This window comes from Phascolarctos cinereus, unplaced genomic scaffold (genome assembly GCF_003287225.1).
Source record: "Phascolarctos cinereus isolate Bilbo 61053 unplaced genomic scaffold, phaCin_HiC Scaffold_2;HRSCAF=192, whole genome shotgun sequence".
In the NCBI taxonomy this organism is placed as follows: domain Eukaryota; kingdom Metazoa; phylum Chordata; class Mammalia; order Diprotodontia; family Phascolarctidae; genus Phascolarctos; species Phascolarctos cinereus.
Window position 1 is genome coordinate 404,135,636 of NW_027555625.1, and position 18,452 is coordinate 404,154,087.

Genomic DNA, 18,452 nt, shown 5'->3' on the forward strand with positions numbered 1-18,452 from the left:
AAGAACTTGTACTTAATCTGTTGACTGCCCATGAACCTTACTCTGTAAATATTTAAGAATCAAAGAAGCAGTATTTCCCAGGTATAAAATGTGAAGTTCTTTGTTTTTGAGTGAGTTTTTTAAAGAAATAATAAAATAAAGTTATTGAAAATCTGTCAACAGTGGTGTTTCTGCCACAGGCAGCTGACACCCGCACAAAACTCCAGGGTGTTTTTCATAGAGTTAAAGTAATTTAAGGAGACACACAAGAGGTGACACAGTTCACAAGGAAAATCTTATCTTTGATAAAGTTAATAACAGTGGCAATGCTTTGATATTGATACAAATGAGGCCACATGAAGAAAAAGATGCATTTATTAGACAGTTTGGCTGTATGGCCTCTGAAGGAGCTGTCGCCATATACCTAACATAGTATATTATTTTGAACAGGAGAAATAAACAACTGTTCCAGAATAATAATAAAAAACTATTAAGTTGCTTTAAAAAATGTTATCTGCTCTATCACTAAATGAACTTTACAGCACTGTGTGAATTATATATGTGTACATATGCATAAACATGTATATACATAAAATAAAATTCATATAGTGCTTTAAAGTTTGAAAAATGCAAAATATACAGGTGTCCCAAAAGTCTTAGTGCAGTTGTAAGCCATTAGAACACAGTTTCAAATTGCACTAAGACTTTTGGGACAACCATATTATCTTATTTTGTCTGTTATTTCTTCTCACAGCAGGCACTTATCTCAGCAATCACAACCTATATTGCAACTCTGCAATGATGACTGGCATTCACTCATTTCATGAAGCCTTTCATAAACTGCTCAGGGCTATGCCGTACCCAGTTCCTTCCTATCTGATCATCCCAAAGGAGAAAACCTAGAATTGAAGCAACCCCTTTAGAAAGGAATAACTAAGAAGTGTGTTACTCCCTGTACTCTTCCTCTTCCTCCTCTCTTTATTTATATGGAAAATGAGATATTTGTCACCATTTCTATAACTATTATTTTAATCATCAGAGCCAATGGAATTATTTGGACTGGACCATGTGCATCCCTGATGTGCTATATGAGAAAGTAAAAATTCTCCATGGGCTCTTTTGGGATATTCTAGAAGAACATGGAGACACAGACAAGATAACAAGGCCCTTTAGTAACTAACTTTAGGGAAAGTAGGCAGCCATGTTAACACTGGTTAACTATAACCCTCCCTAGATGCTTATATTCATGGCTTCCTGGACAAATTAACAGGCATTTAACAAATGCTTGTTGAATTGGATTGCGTTGCCATGGCCAAAGAATTCACCACTTAGTTGCCAACCAAATGGTGATGAGCATATTTTTCTAGGTTGATCTATGGACAATCAAAAGCCTATCGTTGAGGGGCAGCTAGGTGGCGCAGTGGATAGAGCTCTGGCCTTGGAGTCAGGAGTACTTGAGTTCAAATCCAGTCTCAGACACATGTCACTTACTAGCTGTGTGACCCTGGGCAAGTCACTTGATCCCGATTGCCTCACCAAAAAGCAAAAAAAAAAAAAAGTCTATCTTTGAGACTATACTAACTAAGGTGTCTAATCCCTAAAGCATTCACAGGTGAAACTGGCAGGGGGACCACACTTATGCTTGGTGCCTGACATAACATTTACTTTTCTTTATCTTGCTCTTCTTCTTCCTCTTCCTCTTCTCCTTTTTGTTATACCGAAAATGTGATTAATGAATCAGTATTTATATAACTATCATTTTTATCATCTGAAACAATGGAACTATTTGCACTCTACCATAGTTATCTCTGATGTAATATATGAGGAAGTAGAAATGACAGGAAAAGATGAAATCAGGAAGTATGCCTGGATCAGACCAAGTATAATATATAGAAGAAGCCCATGCTGCAGAGGACAAAATCTTATAAAACAAAATATGTTATTCTTTTTAATATATCTAATGTAGGGAAAATATGAAAAGAACGCCAAAGTCATAGATTGGATAAAGATGATCAAGAGGATGTCAATAATTATTAAATTGTGTATTTATTTTTCATGCTTATTTTGACATCTTATGGATCTGTAAACTCACCAATATGAGTAACCCCTTCTTTGGAGCAGACTACAACCTGCCCATTGCTTTTCAAGTGGGCATCTCTTGTCCATGTCCATCTATTTATCAGCCAGACTTACCCAAAATCACAGAGTACCTCCACCTACATCAGGAGTTCTTAATGTTTTTTGTATCATGGGCTCCTTGGCTGGTCAGTATGGACTCCTCAGAATAATGTTTTTAAATACATAAAATAAAATCCAAAGGAAAATAATTACGTTGAAATAGCTATCCAAACATTGAAAATAAAAGTTCATAGGCCAACTGAAATCTATCCACAAACCCCAGGTTCAGAACCTCAGTTTTAGATCTCTTGACATTGTATAGAAAATGATAAAAGGCATGGCTGTTCATTGGTTAGCCCTAGCTCTTGCTGTATCCATGACTGTCTTTTCTGATGATACATCATTTCGGTGACCTTCCTTCCTTCCACACCTTCTTCTGTACAACTCCTTGTTGGTAACATATTTCAGCCTGTTCACATCCACTCTGCTCTTCTCAATATCCTTTGCCCAACAAATGTAATACTAATAAAGACAATCTAGCACTCCATAGCTTGTAGCCATATAGTTTCACCAGAAGATTATTTAGAAGATGAGTCTACATTTCAAAGAAAATTATAGGTCATTAAAAGCACTGCACAATTTCCCAAAAGAAATACAGCACATTCTCCTCCCTTTCTTTAATTCTAGGTCCAGCTCACTTTCTATTTGCAGTGCACGTCCAAGATGCATACACCGATTGACTGGCTCTGTGGGCTGACAGAATGGTGTAGAGCTGAGGTATCAAACGTGTGGCTTGAGGTCCTGAACCAGATTCAAATGTAATTGGGAAAGATTCAGCAAAAGAAATAAAAATACAATTAAGACACAGATAACATTACATGTTAAAACTAACTCCATGTGCAACCCCCAGAGATTCTTCCACCTGAATTAATAGTCCCCCATTTCTATTTGAGTTTGAAACCAAATATTTGCAGAGAACACAAGATTTTACTGTGCCAATTGTTTACTGATACCTATATATTTTTAAAAAGCATGTGATTTGGTAAAGCAAAAACAAAAAAAAGCTTTAAGCTTTCATCCAAACAAGACATCTTTCATGTTAGTGTCAAAATCATACATAAGTCTTTGAAAGATGCAGTAAGTGTTGCATCAAGTTCCTTATGATTATTAACATCAAGCAAGGCATAAAAAATGGAGCTGTATGCTCACCAAGGATATTTGTCACTGTCACTGGAGGAATTCACATTAAGGTTGGATGATCAAATGTCAGTTATGTTTTAATGGTGATCCTTTGTGGGGGGGAGAGGGGAAGGTGGATCAGACGAGACGTCTGCTGAAGTCCTTCCCAATTCTGAAATTATGTGATAATATGATGTTCAACACAGAGTCTACATGGAAGGGAGATTCCTCAAAGATGATGAAGCCCTCCAGATATGCCTGTTTGAGGAAGATATGCCAATCACTCCAATCCCTAGAATAATGCAGGACTTCCTGCTCAAAAGAGTTTGTTTCAAATATTCATCCAGGACAACCAAAATGGATGAAGAATGCATCTTTGTCTAGACCAATGACAACCTACTTTCTAAAATTGATTAAATTTGGATGGGAAAGTTCTACATAGACATTGACACAATGAGGGTATCCTTGAAGAAAATTTGAGAGGAAAACCAGGTTTTTGTGAGTGTATTTTAACAGCAGACTTCATCATTACAGCCACACAACTGAGTCAAAGGTGCAAAGAACAGAAGCACCCATTGTGTTTATTGCATATTGATTTCTTAAAAAAGCATTTATTTGATTCAATTGAGTAAAATGCATCCTTAAAGGCTGTCCTCTAAAAATGAGTCTTCTATGTATATGTGAAGCTAATGTAATATACCTTGATCAGAGAAACTAGAAGTATATCTAGTTCAATGACCCTCACATTTTTCATGTCAAGCGATGTTTGAAACAGGAAGACATATGGTCAGCAAGGGTTTTGCTACTGCTCAGGATGTCCTGGGCAGATTCTAAATGGGAGAAAGATCCCCTACAGATTGTGAAGTCCTCTATACATTCCTGTTTTCATGCAATATTGTGCGGATTGCCTTAAGTCTCAGAACATTACACAGCCTCCTCAATGACAGCCATGATTATCCAAGAGAAAAGCCTAACAATCAGCCTCAAACAAATTGGGGAAAACAAATTGAAAAAGAATTCATGTTAACCAAACCATGGCGTCCAGCTGGATAGCCAATCAACTGAGTTAGTGTGTCAGTACATTCATCTAGGAGAGGCACTGCAAATATATAATGAAGTGAAATAAGAATTGAATAGCAAAAAGGGAGGATTTGGGATTGTATTTTGGGAAACTGCCTGGTGTTTTTAATGACCCAATCTTCTCCCCAATATGCATATTTTTAACACCAGTGTTCTCCTGAGGTGATGGTATAGGGTTGTGAATCTTGGAACACCATAATTACTGAAGAATTCTAATTGTGGGAGTCCATAAGGGACACAGGAAAACAAAAGTAGACTGTAGCACACAAGAAGTAATATAAGGGATATGAGCCAGGAAATAAATGACTTGTTACAAGAGGTCTTCTTTGGCGGGGAGGGGAAGAGGGGAAGAGAGGGCAGGTCAGTGGTTTGTGACATATATGGAGAGGCAAAAACAGCATCAGAAAAAAATAAGTGCAAAGAAGGAAAAAAATGGCAAAAGGGACCCAAAGTAGCAGAGCAATTTTGGCACTATCTTGTTCAATTTAGGATCTATTTGAGTTGTAGAGGAGAAAAAAATACCATATGTAACAGAAACTCACAGTTTCTTATACAATACTCTGTCTTATTCTTTGTATATTAAAATGTTTCTGTTTGCGATGATTAACTTCACAATGAAGATTTTTTAAAAAGAAGGTGGTATAGTCATATAGTTATAACAAGGGCTAACAGATGCCTGGCCTGCATATTGCGCTAGCATCCATGGAATATTAAAACAAACAAACAAACAAACAAAAAACCTAGAGAAAGGCCTCCAGGAGACTGGGTAGATCCACACTGGACGATCTAGGGGTTAACATCAGTAGGAATCACATGAGATGAGAAGGCATGGATACGTGGTGAGCTCCATTGATGGAAATGACAGCCACACTGATGAGATTACAGATCCACTGAAAGGAACAGAACTGAGAGATCAAGTAGACGTTACATTTCGAAGGTCTCCTGCCTTAGCAGGACGATCAATGCCTGTCGAATTGCTCTCTCTGTCAGGTTGCTGCCATGGACTATCATTTCTACAAAGCTCCTCAGTACATTAGCCTACGTTCTCAAAGAGCCACAGTTATTTGGGAATCATAGTATTTACAGGTCCTCAGCTGTGCATATTCTATGACTATACCGGGCTAAGAAAGAGAAATAAATAGCCCACCAACATATTTCATCTTTGTTCCCTGAAGGTAAAGGAGTACATGAATGCTTATTTGCAAAGTTTTATTTAAACAAACTCCACGTGTCTGCAACAGAGAACAATTAGTCAAATTAATGATTCTGTTTACACTTCTATTCTCAAGGCTATTTAGAGTGAGAGATTGTGACTTGATTATGGCCCTTCAAAAGTAACTATGTGTTCAAATTTCACTTTTAGTGATTCACATGAGTGACCCAGACCCAGCAAGCATGTCCACGTACTCCTAAATCAAAACAGAAAATTTCACTTAGAAGATTTGCCTTGAGAACAAAATCTAAAAAGAAGCACAAACCATCAGTTTTCTAATTGTTCATCCCTTTTGTGAATATTAGCTACCATTCAATCTTTAGCTGTTATCCTGTCAAGAAAGAAATTACATTCTTTCCAATCAAATCATTGAAACCATGTGCTATGATTTAAGCGGCAAGGGCTTCTATGAAAACTTTTAATAGGCTAATTAAGGAGTGGGACCCAATTTTTAGGGGGAAATTGTGAGATTACTTTTATCTGGTGTGAAGGTCTTAGATCATTAATAATAATACCCAGGAAAATATGGACACCATTATTCTTCATGCAAGGGCCCATACTGTCATATGGGAGGACCCCAGAGGAAGAATGAGAACAGCCCTGTAGCATTCACAGAGCGTAAGGCATCATAAGCTAGTTAGCATCAGACATTCCAGTTGACCAAACCACCTCCTCAAAAACTTCATTTGGCCAAAGAAGTAAATTATTCTGGTAAGATATGTCACTATCAAAGCCATCTCTGTAGACTGCAGTTGGACCACCTTAAATATCCTGTCTACCATGACTTTGAAGGAAGTAGTAAAAAGAAATGCTTACCAATACGAGTAGTAACTCATCTAGGTGTTCACCACCCAGAAAACCAAAAGATAATATCCATATATAGTGAACAGATATGATACCTGTGAAAAACTGAACGGGCCCACCTAGCTGCTGGGACAGCTCAACCAAAGTCACCAGGCGTGTAGTTAAAATTATTTAAAAAGCAAGTATATGTCATATTCTTGGGGCTCCATTTCTGTTGCTCACAAAGGCAAAGCCGCTGACTTATTTTTAAACCACAGGCAAAGCTATTCTCTTGTAGAAAGATGTGAGCTTGGTGACACTGGGGGCTGTGGCTGATGCTAGCAGACGAATATGCACCAAATTCCTCTGCTCCTCATCCTTCCCTTCATACAAAAATGGGGTAGAGGGGGTCCTGAAAGAAAACAGTGTTCACCTCTTAGTAGGAATGGATTGAGGGCATGAAACATGCAAAAAATGAGATATACATGGTCAATTCGGGAATTTGTTTTACTTGACTATGCATATTTGTTACAGGAGTTCTGTTTAACTTTTTTCTTTTTGGTCCAATGCTGGGGGTGGGGGAAGGAGAAAATATTTATTTTTGGTAATTGAAGAAAATTAAATTTAAAAAGGAAGGAAGGGAGGGAGAAAGGGAGAGAAAGAGAAGAGGGAAGAAAGGAGGTAAGGAAAAAAGAAAGAAAGAGGAAGGAAGGAAGGAAGGAAGGAAGGAAGGAAGGAAGGAAGGAAGGAAGGAAGGAAGGAAGGAAGGAAGGAAGGAAGGAAGGAAAGAAGGAAGGAAAAGAAAGAAAGAATGCTAAAGTATAGAAATGGAGCTTTTGCTGCCAAAATTAGGAAGGACAGTGAGTAACAGTGATTCTCGTTTTCACGGAAGGAAGTCCTATGAGCTTTTCTCCCACCCAAAAGGAGATGACCTAATATGAGGCAAAAATTCAATGGCTTAAATATTGAGTCAGACTGGAAGCTCCAAAAGAAACAATCAGAGTTGTGTCTTCAGAGCCAGAAGGGACATCAGAAGCCAACTAGTTCAACTTCTTCATTCTACAGAGGAGAAAACTGAGGCCCAGCAAGATGAAATGACTTGTCTAAGGTTACACAGGCAGTAAGTAGCGAGCATCAAAGCTGGGACTCAAACCTGGATTGTCTTAGTCAAATCTAAGGTTCTTTCCAATCCTGTGGCCTCCCTTATTTATAGGTAAGGGGCCATTTTTAGGGAGGGGGTTTTTTGCATTCTTTCTTTTATGAAAGAAATAAAAATAATTAAAGTTGATCACAGCAGCAGCATCTCTTCAAAATACATCCAGGAGCTCTAAATACAAGAGTAAACATCTCCATTAAAACTCAACATTTCCTATCTGTAAGATTTCAAGAAGACTGAACCGGAATCTACTTTTCAGAAAAGGGTGACCAGGTACTTACAAGCGTTCCAACTGCTTCAGATCTTGGAAGGCCCCTCGCTCTATCACACTGACCTGGTTTTCTTCAAGATGCCTGGAACCACAGAAACAACACGAGTCAGGGCAATGTTGGTCTCTGCCTATTACTTGCTCCACATTCGTGTTTGTGGAAGGGTCAGTGGCCACGTCCAGGGGTCCCACGTGTACTCTCGCCTGCTCAATCTTGAATAAGTTTTGGGCTGGTTTTTTGGGGGGGAAGGGAAGTTAATCACTTCCATCCCAGCTCAGCACCACGGTAACCGGGGGTTTAACCGCCCGCACACTTCTACCTGACAGATTGGTTTCCATGCATCTATTTTAAGAATGTTCCCAGCAAATGTCCCCCCAAGCACTGCAGGGTGTTGCAAAGAAAAGAAAGAGGGAAAGCTGCTCCTTTCAAAAGCCACAAAAATAATCAGCATCTCTCTACCCAGTGCTCCTTTCCTCCAAGGAGTTTAAAACACTTCACGTAAACTATGCTCACCCTAGCCCCCAGGGACACCCTTATTGGAGGAAAGTGTTTTCTGGGTACTGACCACAGCTAAGAGAGCCATCCAGATTCCACAGCCTCCTCTGTCTCCTAGTGCCCAGCGCCTCAGGGATGCAATGCCACTGTGAGGTGGTGGGAGAGCGAACAAGTCCTTGACTGAAATGGACAATAGGACCCTTGAAGAGAGAAACTAGGTCTCTTCAATGACTCAAATCACCAAAACAGACCAATCAATTCTCCCCAATAATGGTTTATTAAACTCTCTACTTATACAAGTTTGATTCCTTTAGGTTCATTCTAATCTTCCTGAGGGATTAAACCCTTCTATTTCAGCTTCGATGTACAAGAAAACATTTGTTTTACTAACTTAAAAAAAAAAGGAACATGGCAGCTTAATGTGGATTAAATGACCACGGGGGAAGGAACTATGAAAGAAGCTGCTGCGTCTTCTTCTGCATGTGACTGTTCTAGGGCCAGGTCAAGATGTTTGGCTCTGGTTAGGCCTGAACAGGATTTAGCAGAGAGCCTGAGACCTCTGGTGAGCTGCAACCCAGGGAACCACTTTTTTTTTTTTCAGAAAGGGGAAGAAGGTGAGACAGGTTGCAGGCTTCTCTGGTTAAGGCAAGGGAGAGAAGGTCTGAAGGAGATATAAGTAAAACTAGGAAAGCCAAACCATCATTCTTCCAAGACGTAGAAGACAAAGGAGCCTGGTCACAACATAACCCACAATTAATATGAAAGGAAGGGAGGAATTAATGCCAAAAAATCACAGACTGAACAGAATCATAGAATTTCACAGCTAGAACAGACTAGCTAATCAAAACCTCTCATTTGAAAGAGGAGGAATTCGAGGCTCAGAGAAGGGAATTCATTTGTCAAAGGTCACACAGCAAATTAGCAGTAAAGCCAGGTGTTCTGACTGCAATGTCACAGGGAATAACGATGATAACAACTAACATTTACATAGCACTTTATCCAGAGCTTTTACTCACAACAACATAGTGATGTAGGCAGTACAACTATTTTGACCTCCATTTAAGAGCTAAGGAAATAGAGTCGTCTGACAGATTATATGACTTGTCCACCAATCATACTGCTAATACATTCAGGAGTCGGGACTCAGATAAAAATTAACACTGAAAATTCATATGTCTTTTGGAACCCTCTATGGAAAGCACAATTTTATTGTACTTGTAAGTTTGTTCATTTGTGATTTTCCCCTAAATCAGTAAAACAAGCCACAAGACTTGGTGGTGGTATTTTTTAAATTTTTGCACAAGGGCCAGATTGACAACAGCTGAGCTGTCACATTGAGGCTATTTTTCTGGAGGGGCCTCTCACAAACCTCCCATGGAGCACTTCCTGTCCCTTATCCCTGTCAGCCTCCCCCTGTCCTCCCCCCAGCCCCTGACCCTGGCCCTACCATTCTGTACCAGCCACTAGAATATTCCAGACTCTCTTTCACAAGAATGAGAAAACTGAAACATTATGTAATGGGAAGAGAAATAAACCAGGTTTGTGACCCTGGGCAAGTCACCAAACTGTTCTCTGAGCATCAGTTCCCTTACCTGTAAAGTGATAGAGTTGAGGTAGATGATGGCTCAATTCCCTTCCATCTCTAAAATTCTGTTACCCATCATTCAAGGTCTCTTCAAGCTCTACCATTCTGCATTCTAAAGTTCTACATTCTACATGCTGTTCTACATTCCATGTTCTAAGGTCTCTTCTAGCTCACACACGTTCTGATCTCATAACATCACATCTAGAAGTCTTTGCTAAAAGGTCCACGCTATGACAAGCCTGACTTGCCAGTAGCCATTCTGAATTCCATCTTCATAGCAAATTCATTTGGAGGCACCAGGCTGAGGAAGGTATACCAGGACCCAGAAGGCACTGGACACCAGGACAATTAGCTTGTCATACCCTGGGTCTGCTCCGAATTAGGGCAACACAGACTTTGCTCATTTTCTGCTTTTTTAGCATTGTTGTTTTTTAGTTTTAACACTGAATTAGATTCAGAAATTACCCACATGTGATGATGGCTAGGGAGGATTTTAACTCTTTTATTGACCCCATTTGGAATAAAGCTGGTTCCCATATTTTAAACATAGCAGAATCCTTGCGACATATTATTCAGAAAAGCAGGCTAATTGATACCACTAGAAGAATCTTTTTCCCCATTCCCTTCCCCTCCTCCAACCTCTCAAGAAAATGAGCCCTTATTGGGTAATCCATAAGTCTTCTCCATGAATGGATTTCATTTTGCAGAAAATTATAATGGGGATGAGGTTGAAGTTCCCCAAACCATTCCATCTGATCCTGCCCCTTCACCTGCACAACATTAACAGCCCTATGTGGCAAATGGGGTGGTAAGTTAAAATTATTCAGGAGTATTGATTTTTTTTGGCTTCACTACAAACTGTAAATAAGAAGCAGATATGGAGAATGTGCTGGGGTGTGATGAAAGCTTTTCAAAGAGAGTAGTTGTCTAGGTTACTCAAGCTAGAAAGAATACATTGAGGAAAAATATGGCCAAAATGTCTTGGTATTTTACTAGTGTATGTTAGGAAGTATTTCAGTCACCTTATGTAGCAGTCTTTCAGTGTAAAAAGGGGGCACTCAGATTGGATTGTCTCAGAGTAGATAAGGCAGATAATAAAACACAGTATATTCACACAGTCTATGAACAGGCAGGGACATTTTTGGCACGGCTTATCAAACAGGAAGAATGTCCCAATTAACTCAGGAGATAAACTGCTGTAAAAGGAATGCTGTAGACCATCCAGAGGATATTAATACAATCTTTTGTGATTATTTTAAACTTCATATTTGCTGAAAGCAGATATGGGAATTGGAATTTTTATTAGGCTTTCAAATGCAATAGGAAGAAAACCAAAGCTCTATGCTTTGTTCACACACACACACACACACACACACACACACACACACACACACACCCCATAAGCAGCCATGCTAGAAAATGAAACATCGGGTGAAATGTCTTTGCTGCAAAAAAATTTCTCACAGATGTAGAAATCAGAAGGCCCTCCATTTCCTTCACCCCAATTTTTATATTAAAAAATATCTATCCTGCTGAAAGAAAATTCAGTTCTTTAACTGATCAAATGCCTGGTATCAGAGAATTACTGCTCTTATTTCTTTTCACTAATTCATTTAACATAATGTCTTCAGAATCCACTCCAATCCCAAATTTTAGCCCAAATTTCTATCCTGACCAATCAGTGATGCAAATCATTTGACACTTAATTACAATAGAAAAAAAGGAGACTAGATATAATAAAGTTCTCTTTCAAAATCTTACCTCCTCTGGTTCTAGGACTATATAGAATGACCTGAAAAGGCCACCTTGCTAGCTTGAGGTTTGTAGGATCCTAAAGTGTTAGAGCTGCTCTCCCTCGCTGCAATGGCATGGGCTGCTTTGGAGAAGGAGACACTGAAAATCTTGGCGGCCCCTAAGCCCCACATGAGTCCAGATAACTATGTGTCAGGGTAGTATAAGACAAGATTCATTTTTGAGGAGGGTCTGGGTGATCTCTGAGTTTCCTTACAACTCTGTGGTTCTACCATTTCTATCATTCTAGGAGGGACCGTTTAATATGGAAAAGGAAACCACATAGAAGGTCACAACAGTAAAGCCAGTTACCATAGGTAGTTACATGTAGAAGGGAATCTGTATGGCTAGCCAACCTGAACTTATTGCTACCAGCATGAGAGCAGGAGCATGGTGATCTACTTCTTCACACAACCTCCTCTCTTCCTTGTAATGAAGATACTCTTTTCCCACTGGTTTGACCAAACTCTGCACCACTGGCCCACAGGAGATGGGGCCATATATTTAAGCCAGGCCACCTGAGAGAGGCTAGAGAATGGGATTCTGCAATGCTGGTAGAACACTGTGCCCTTTCATCCCATATAGTATATATCCTGTCTGGGGTTGTAGGAAATTCATGCCCATTTTCCAAGAGGACAGAAAACAAGGACCATCAGATGGCCAGCCATGTTACTTACAAGACTCGGAGATTTTTGAGCCCTGCAAAGTCCGTCTTGGTGATTCTGGTGATATTATTTCTGTCCAGGTCACTACAATAAAAAAAAAAATAGGGTAAGATTTAGTCATGATAATAGTTTACATTACTATCTCATTTTTAGAATATACAAAGCAGTTTCTCCCAAATATGCTGTGAGGTATGTATGTCCAAAATTTTTAGTCATTTGTCTTTTGGATTGGACCTTTTATATCACTGGCATAGTTACAAAGAATTCTCTTCTGCTAACACAGATTTTTCTCTGCTATTTATAGTTCTAGAGTTTCCTGTGGCATCAAAAGGTTAAGTGACTTACTTAGAGTCCTATGGTTTGTGTCCAAAATTGGACTTGAACCCTGGGCTTCATGACTCTGAAGGTGGCTCTCTATCCACTGTGCCAGGTCGCCTCTTGGCCCAAGTATTATTATCCCCATTTTACAGATAAGGAAACTGTAGCCATACAGGATTAAATGATTTACAGTACTCTCTTTCACATTGCAACTTTCCCCATTGTGGTTTTGACATATTGTGGGTCAGCATAAGGAATTAAATGGGAATTTGGGGGGAGTTTTGCAGAAGCTGCAGATGACACACAAAGGCCAGCAGATGACATGGAAAAAGTTTAGAAACTCAGAAATGCATAAAATCTATGTATAGTATTGTATAATATAGCCTATGACCAAATGCTTAACCCAAATTTTACAATAAGGCACTGTAAAACACTTAATAAAAGACAAAGAAAAAAAATTCAGACGACTTCTCTGGTACAAAGAGAGGGCCATAATTTTTTCTTGGATTCTCCAGATTGCAGGAGCGCTGTTCCCCTCACCCCCAGAATGTAGAAGAGATAACTGTATACAACGTCATTAAACCATGTCTTCTGACTCTTCCTCATCCACTTTCCATAGCACTATACTATTTCTTACTACAAAAAGATTATCAACCGAGGTTGGCCTTATGGTCCACCCAGCATAGGGCTGTTGCTTCTGCAAGCACTCCAAAAAAGTACTATATTTCAGTCAGTCTACAAATATTTATTAACCATTTATGATGTGCCAGGCACTGTGCCTAAGGTCTGAGAACACAAAGAAATGAAAAAAACAAACAAACAAACAATCCCTATCCTCAAGAAACTCACATTCTAATGGGAGGGAAAACTTGAAAGTAACTACATACATACATGCAAGATACATACAGTACAAATGGAAGCTGATCCCAAAGAGAAGGCACTTTGTGAGGATGCAAGAGGGCAGGAAAGACTTTCTGCTGAAGGTGGAATTTGAGGTGAGTTTTAAAAGAATTCAAGCAAGCCAGTGGGCAGAGGTGAGGAAGGAAAGCGTTCCAGGCCTGGGAGGCAACTAGTGAAAAGATGAATTTGGGAGATGATGCTGTAGGTAAGGACCAGCCCATGGGCCCATTTGCTGGATTGTAGGACAGCTAGGTGGCTCAGTGGATAGACTGCTGGCCCTGGAGTCAGGAGGACCTGAGTTCAAATCTGACCCCCGACACTTACTAGTTGTGTGACCCCAGGCAAATCACTTAACCCCTTTTGCCTCAGTTTCTCCATCTGTAAAATGAAGATTCCCTTCCTGGAGAAGGAAATGGCAAACCAATCCTGTATCTTTGCCCAGGAAACCCCAAATGGGCTCATGGAGATTCAGACACAAATGAAATAACTCAACAATAATAACAACAGAGTACATGATGGGGAATAAAACGTAAGAAACCTGGAAAGCTAGGAAGGCACCAGACTGGGAAGGCCTTAAATGCCAAACAGAGCATTTTTTATATTCGATGATGGAAAGTAATGAGGAGCCCCGGAGTTTACTGAGTAAGGGGGGGAACATGATCAGACCTGGGCTTTAGGAAGAGCACAGGACGGATTGGAGCAAAGAGAGATTTGAGGCAGGAAGACCTACCAGAAGGCTACTGAAATATAATAGGCCAGGCAAGAGATGAAGAGGGCCTGCAGAAAGGCGACTGGTGGCTGCAGGAGTAGAAAGCAGGGGATGGATACAGGAGGCATTGTGAAAGTAGAAAAAAATGAAATGTGACAACAGATCGGATACGTGGGGTGAGTACAAGTGAGGAGTCAAGAAGGAAATCAAGGTTAGACACCTGAGAGACTGGAAGGTCACTGGCACCCTCAACCTATTTGTCAAAGAAACAACTCTCCCAAAGCTAGACACAACGGACCCCAGCCATCCCTAGACATCCTTGGTGGCCCATTATGGTGTGAAAATCTTATTTAAAGAACAATCTATACGACTACTAATAGTTTTGATTTCTTCTCCTAAAAACTGCCTGTTTATATCCTTGGACCAGTTATCAATCGAGGAATGGCTCTTATTTTTGTAAATTTGGCTCAGTTTCCTATATAGTTGAAAGATGCGGCCTTTATCAGAGAAATTTGCTGTAAAAAAATTTCCCCCAGTTTCCTACTCTCCTAATTTTGGCTGCATTGGGTTTTTTTGTGCAAAATCTTTTAAATTTAATCAAAATTATCCATTTACCTCCCATGATACTCTCTTATGTTGTTTGCCTTCTTAATAGATTGGGGAGGGGCCAGAGAGAAGGAGAGCATTTGGAACTCAAAATAAGATATGAAAATTAAAAAAAAAAAACCCATCCACTCCTCTGCTGGAGAAGACTCAGATCTGTCTTCTAAATAAGCTGTCAGTTTCAGTTATTCACCATGAATTCCTCCCCAGACTTCCCTTTCTTCAAATAAAAAATAAAATATAATAAACTTACACACACACACACACAAAACACACATACACAAAGTTATTTCTTATGTGGTTCTGGACTGGGCGTGAGGAGATCCAGGTTCAAGTCCTAATGCAGTTGGTAACAAACTGTGAAACTTGGCCCAGAATGATTCACTTCTCTGGGCTTCAGTTTCTTTATCTTCAAAATGAGGGGCTGGGATTTGCTGGCCTCCGAGGCCTCTTCCAAGTGTCAGTCATTATTCCTATAGGCCTGTGATTGACATATAACCAAATGGAACAAGACAGAAGGCTTCTGAATGGACAGTCCTAGAGCTATCCTCTGGGAAAAGCAGAAGAGTGGAAGAGCTGACTGCATTTGGAATCACAGGACCTGGGTTCAAGTCTTACTTCAGACACTAGATCTGTAATCCTAGGAGAGTCACTTACACTCTCTAGGCCTTAATCAGCGATGCTCTGCTTAGCTTCAATTCCGCAGAACCACCCCCATGCCAGGTACCCCTTGGTGTCCTTCCCTCTTTCAGCTGCCTTTTGAGTCTTGTCTCCCCACGTTAGATTGTAAGCTCCTTGAGGGCAGAGCCTTTCTCTTTTTCTCATCTGTATCCCCAGTGTTTAGCACAGCACATAGTAGGTACTTAATAAATGTTCGCTGAATAGAACTGAAGGGTGTGTGGCCTAGATCCATGATTCTAAAATCCTAGTACTGAAGGTACAATCCTAGGGTTACCTCCAAAGCACACAACCGAATGCCCCCATCCCAGTGTATCATAGGTCCCTAAGAAGCTGATCTAAGCAAGAGAGAAAGGGATTCCCAATAGGTGGGGGAGGGCACCAGCCAAGCCACAAAAGAAGAAAATCAGCCCTATCCGATTCCCTTTCCCAGTCCCTGAATTGCTTTGCCGTCATCCCACTCTAGCTAAGAGGCTGCCAGGAAAGGGAGGTGTATATTTTTGTGGCTGATAAATATAGTGACAGACACAGAGAGCTTTCCCTCTTCCTCTCCCTCATAGCATTTCTATGACACCAATCACCATGGCACCTAGGCATTCAAGAAAGACACAGGCTTAGACAGTGCACACCGGAATGGAAAGGGAAGGGTTTTTCTTTCTGTTGGGCTAGCTCATTCTCCCCCACTGAATACCTGGTAGGGAAGGTTGTTCTGTGACCCCTGCCTGACAGATTTCCAGAACAAAGAATCTTAGGGTCCAAAGGGCTCTTAGGAAGCAACTAGTTTAACCCCTTCACTCTAGCTACTAAGATGAAAAGAGAGCCCAACTTGGCATAAGAGGAGGCTCAGAACCCACCTCTAGGGACATCATCAGATTATAAACACAGAGAAATCACCTACTGTTACTGAGCCTCAGCTAGCTCATCTGTAAAAGTGGGATAAAACTATAGTATCTGTATCACGGGGTTATTTTGAAAATCAAATGAGGGGTGCAGCTAGGGGGCACAGTAGATATATAACACCAGCCCTGGAGTCTGGAGGACCTGATTCAAATCAGGCCTCAGATATTTACTAACTGTGTGACTTAACTCCAATTGCCTCCAAAAGTAAATAAAATAAAATATAATGAGATAATAGATGCAAAGAATATTTTTTTTTAATAAATGTTTGTTTTTATTGTTACTTGAAGCCCAGAGAGCCAGAGGGACCTACGTAAAATCCCAACAGTACAGTAGATGCTCAGAGAGATTTCAGGTCTCCCTCCCAGCCATTCACTAAGGCAGCTTTGGCTCCATTTCACTTGGAAGATCTCAATAATGGTACAGTGATCATTTCCATGAATTTATATAGACACTGGCCTGACAGGTTCCAGAGAAATGCAGTGTGCCAGGAAAAATGCCAGGGAAAAAAGCACTAAATGATTTAGAGTCAGAATATCAGCATTCCAATCCTGTCTCTAATACTTACTACCTAATGACCTTGAACCATTAATTTCTCTTCACTGATGCTTAAGTTCTTCATCCATAAAATGAAGCGGGGATTGTGATGCTATCTCTAGGACCCCTTTTAGTTTAAATCCTTTGATAAAATACCAGCATCTTCTCTTTTTCCTTGACTTTATTTCCATGGCACAGCCTTTCTACCCAGGAAAAGAAAACCTCATTTATTCTGTGTGTGGGCACCTAATGAGAAACCTAATGAGGAAGGGGCAAGAGGCAAGAAGGGCCCTGAAGGTTTTATCCATTCTAACATGGATTTTTGGAGTCTCTGCCCAAGGCTGGGAGAAGAAGCCTTGACCACTGAGCTGCAATATTTCTTTCCCTTCTTAAAAAACAAAGAAACAAACTTTTTTTCTATTATCAGTGTAATAGTCATCAGCAAATACGAGCCTTTCAGTATAGAAAGGAGAAAGAAGATTGAATAAAAAACTAGGAATGCCTGACTGCCCATTTTCATTACAATGCAGGACTTCAATTGTGGAGAATAACTCAGGGAACTGTGATAGAAGTGCCCCAAAGTGAGCATCAATAAATACTTTTTGAAATATAAAGAAAATAGAAAGAAGTGTAGAAGGGGCCACAAATAGAACAATTTTGTCACTACTCATTTTCATGAATGAGCCAGGCTAGTCTTCATCATATCCTCTAGCCCAAAGATGCTCACTGTTTTACCTATGCTCTTTCCCCAGCCTAGAGCACCCTTCCCAGCCCTCTCTGCTTCTCCACAGCCTACACATACTTCAAGACCTAAGCTAGCTTGCCCTTCATTTTATTATGGAGAAAACTGAGGCACAGGGGAGTGAAGATACATAGCTAAATTCACGTAAGTAACAGGTAGCAGAACCAGAATACCAACCCAGCTCCTTTGACTCTGAAGTCATTGTTTTTTCCATTATGTCATGTTGCCTCAATCTGGTTCTAGAATCAGTTACAGTACTTAATTCCAATCCTATACTTGTTCTCCATTCCTGATGGCTCACTGTGGCATGGAGGTAACCTAGGATTCTCCTTGAAGCCTTCCTTGACTCCTCCATCCCACAATGACCTCTCCCCTTTCTGAACTTGGTTGCACTTATCATTTTCACCATTTATTTTCATACGATCATAGATCAAGAGATCTGGAAGGGACCTTGGAGGACCTTCCACAACGCTGGGGTTAGGAGTGTGGTACCCCTGCAATCTGGAAAATCTGCATAAAATGTGTTGCGCCCCCCCCCTTCATACCAGAGAAGAAGTATGATTTTTTTCTTTTATGGGGTGTTTATACTACCTTATTGCAAAATTTTGGTTGATATTATACAATTATATACATGTATATATATACACACACATTATATATAATGCATTTCTAAGTTTATAAGCTTTTTCTGTATTGTCTACTGGCCTTTGTGTGTGGTCTGCGGCTTCTGCAAAACTTCCCCAAAATTCCCATTT

General features: G+C 40.1%; 1 protein-coding gene across 1 annotated transcript in view; it reads right to left on the bottom strand.

The window, feature by feature from the left end:
- Window positions 1–18,452, bottom strand: part of SLIT3 (slit guidance ligand 3) — a 784,753-nt gene that overhangs the window by 717,366 nt on the left and 48,935 nt on the right. Inside the window, 2 exon segments of the mRNA XM_020992330.2 lie at window positions 7,790–7,861; window positions 12,326–12,397. Coding sequence (XP_020847989.1) covers window positions 7,790–7,861; window positions 12,326–12,397 — 144 coding nt within the window.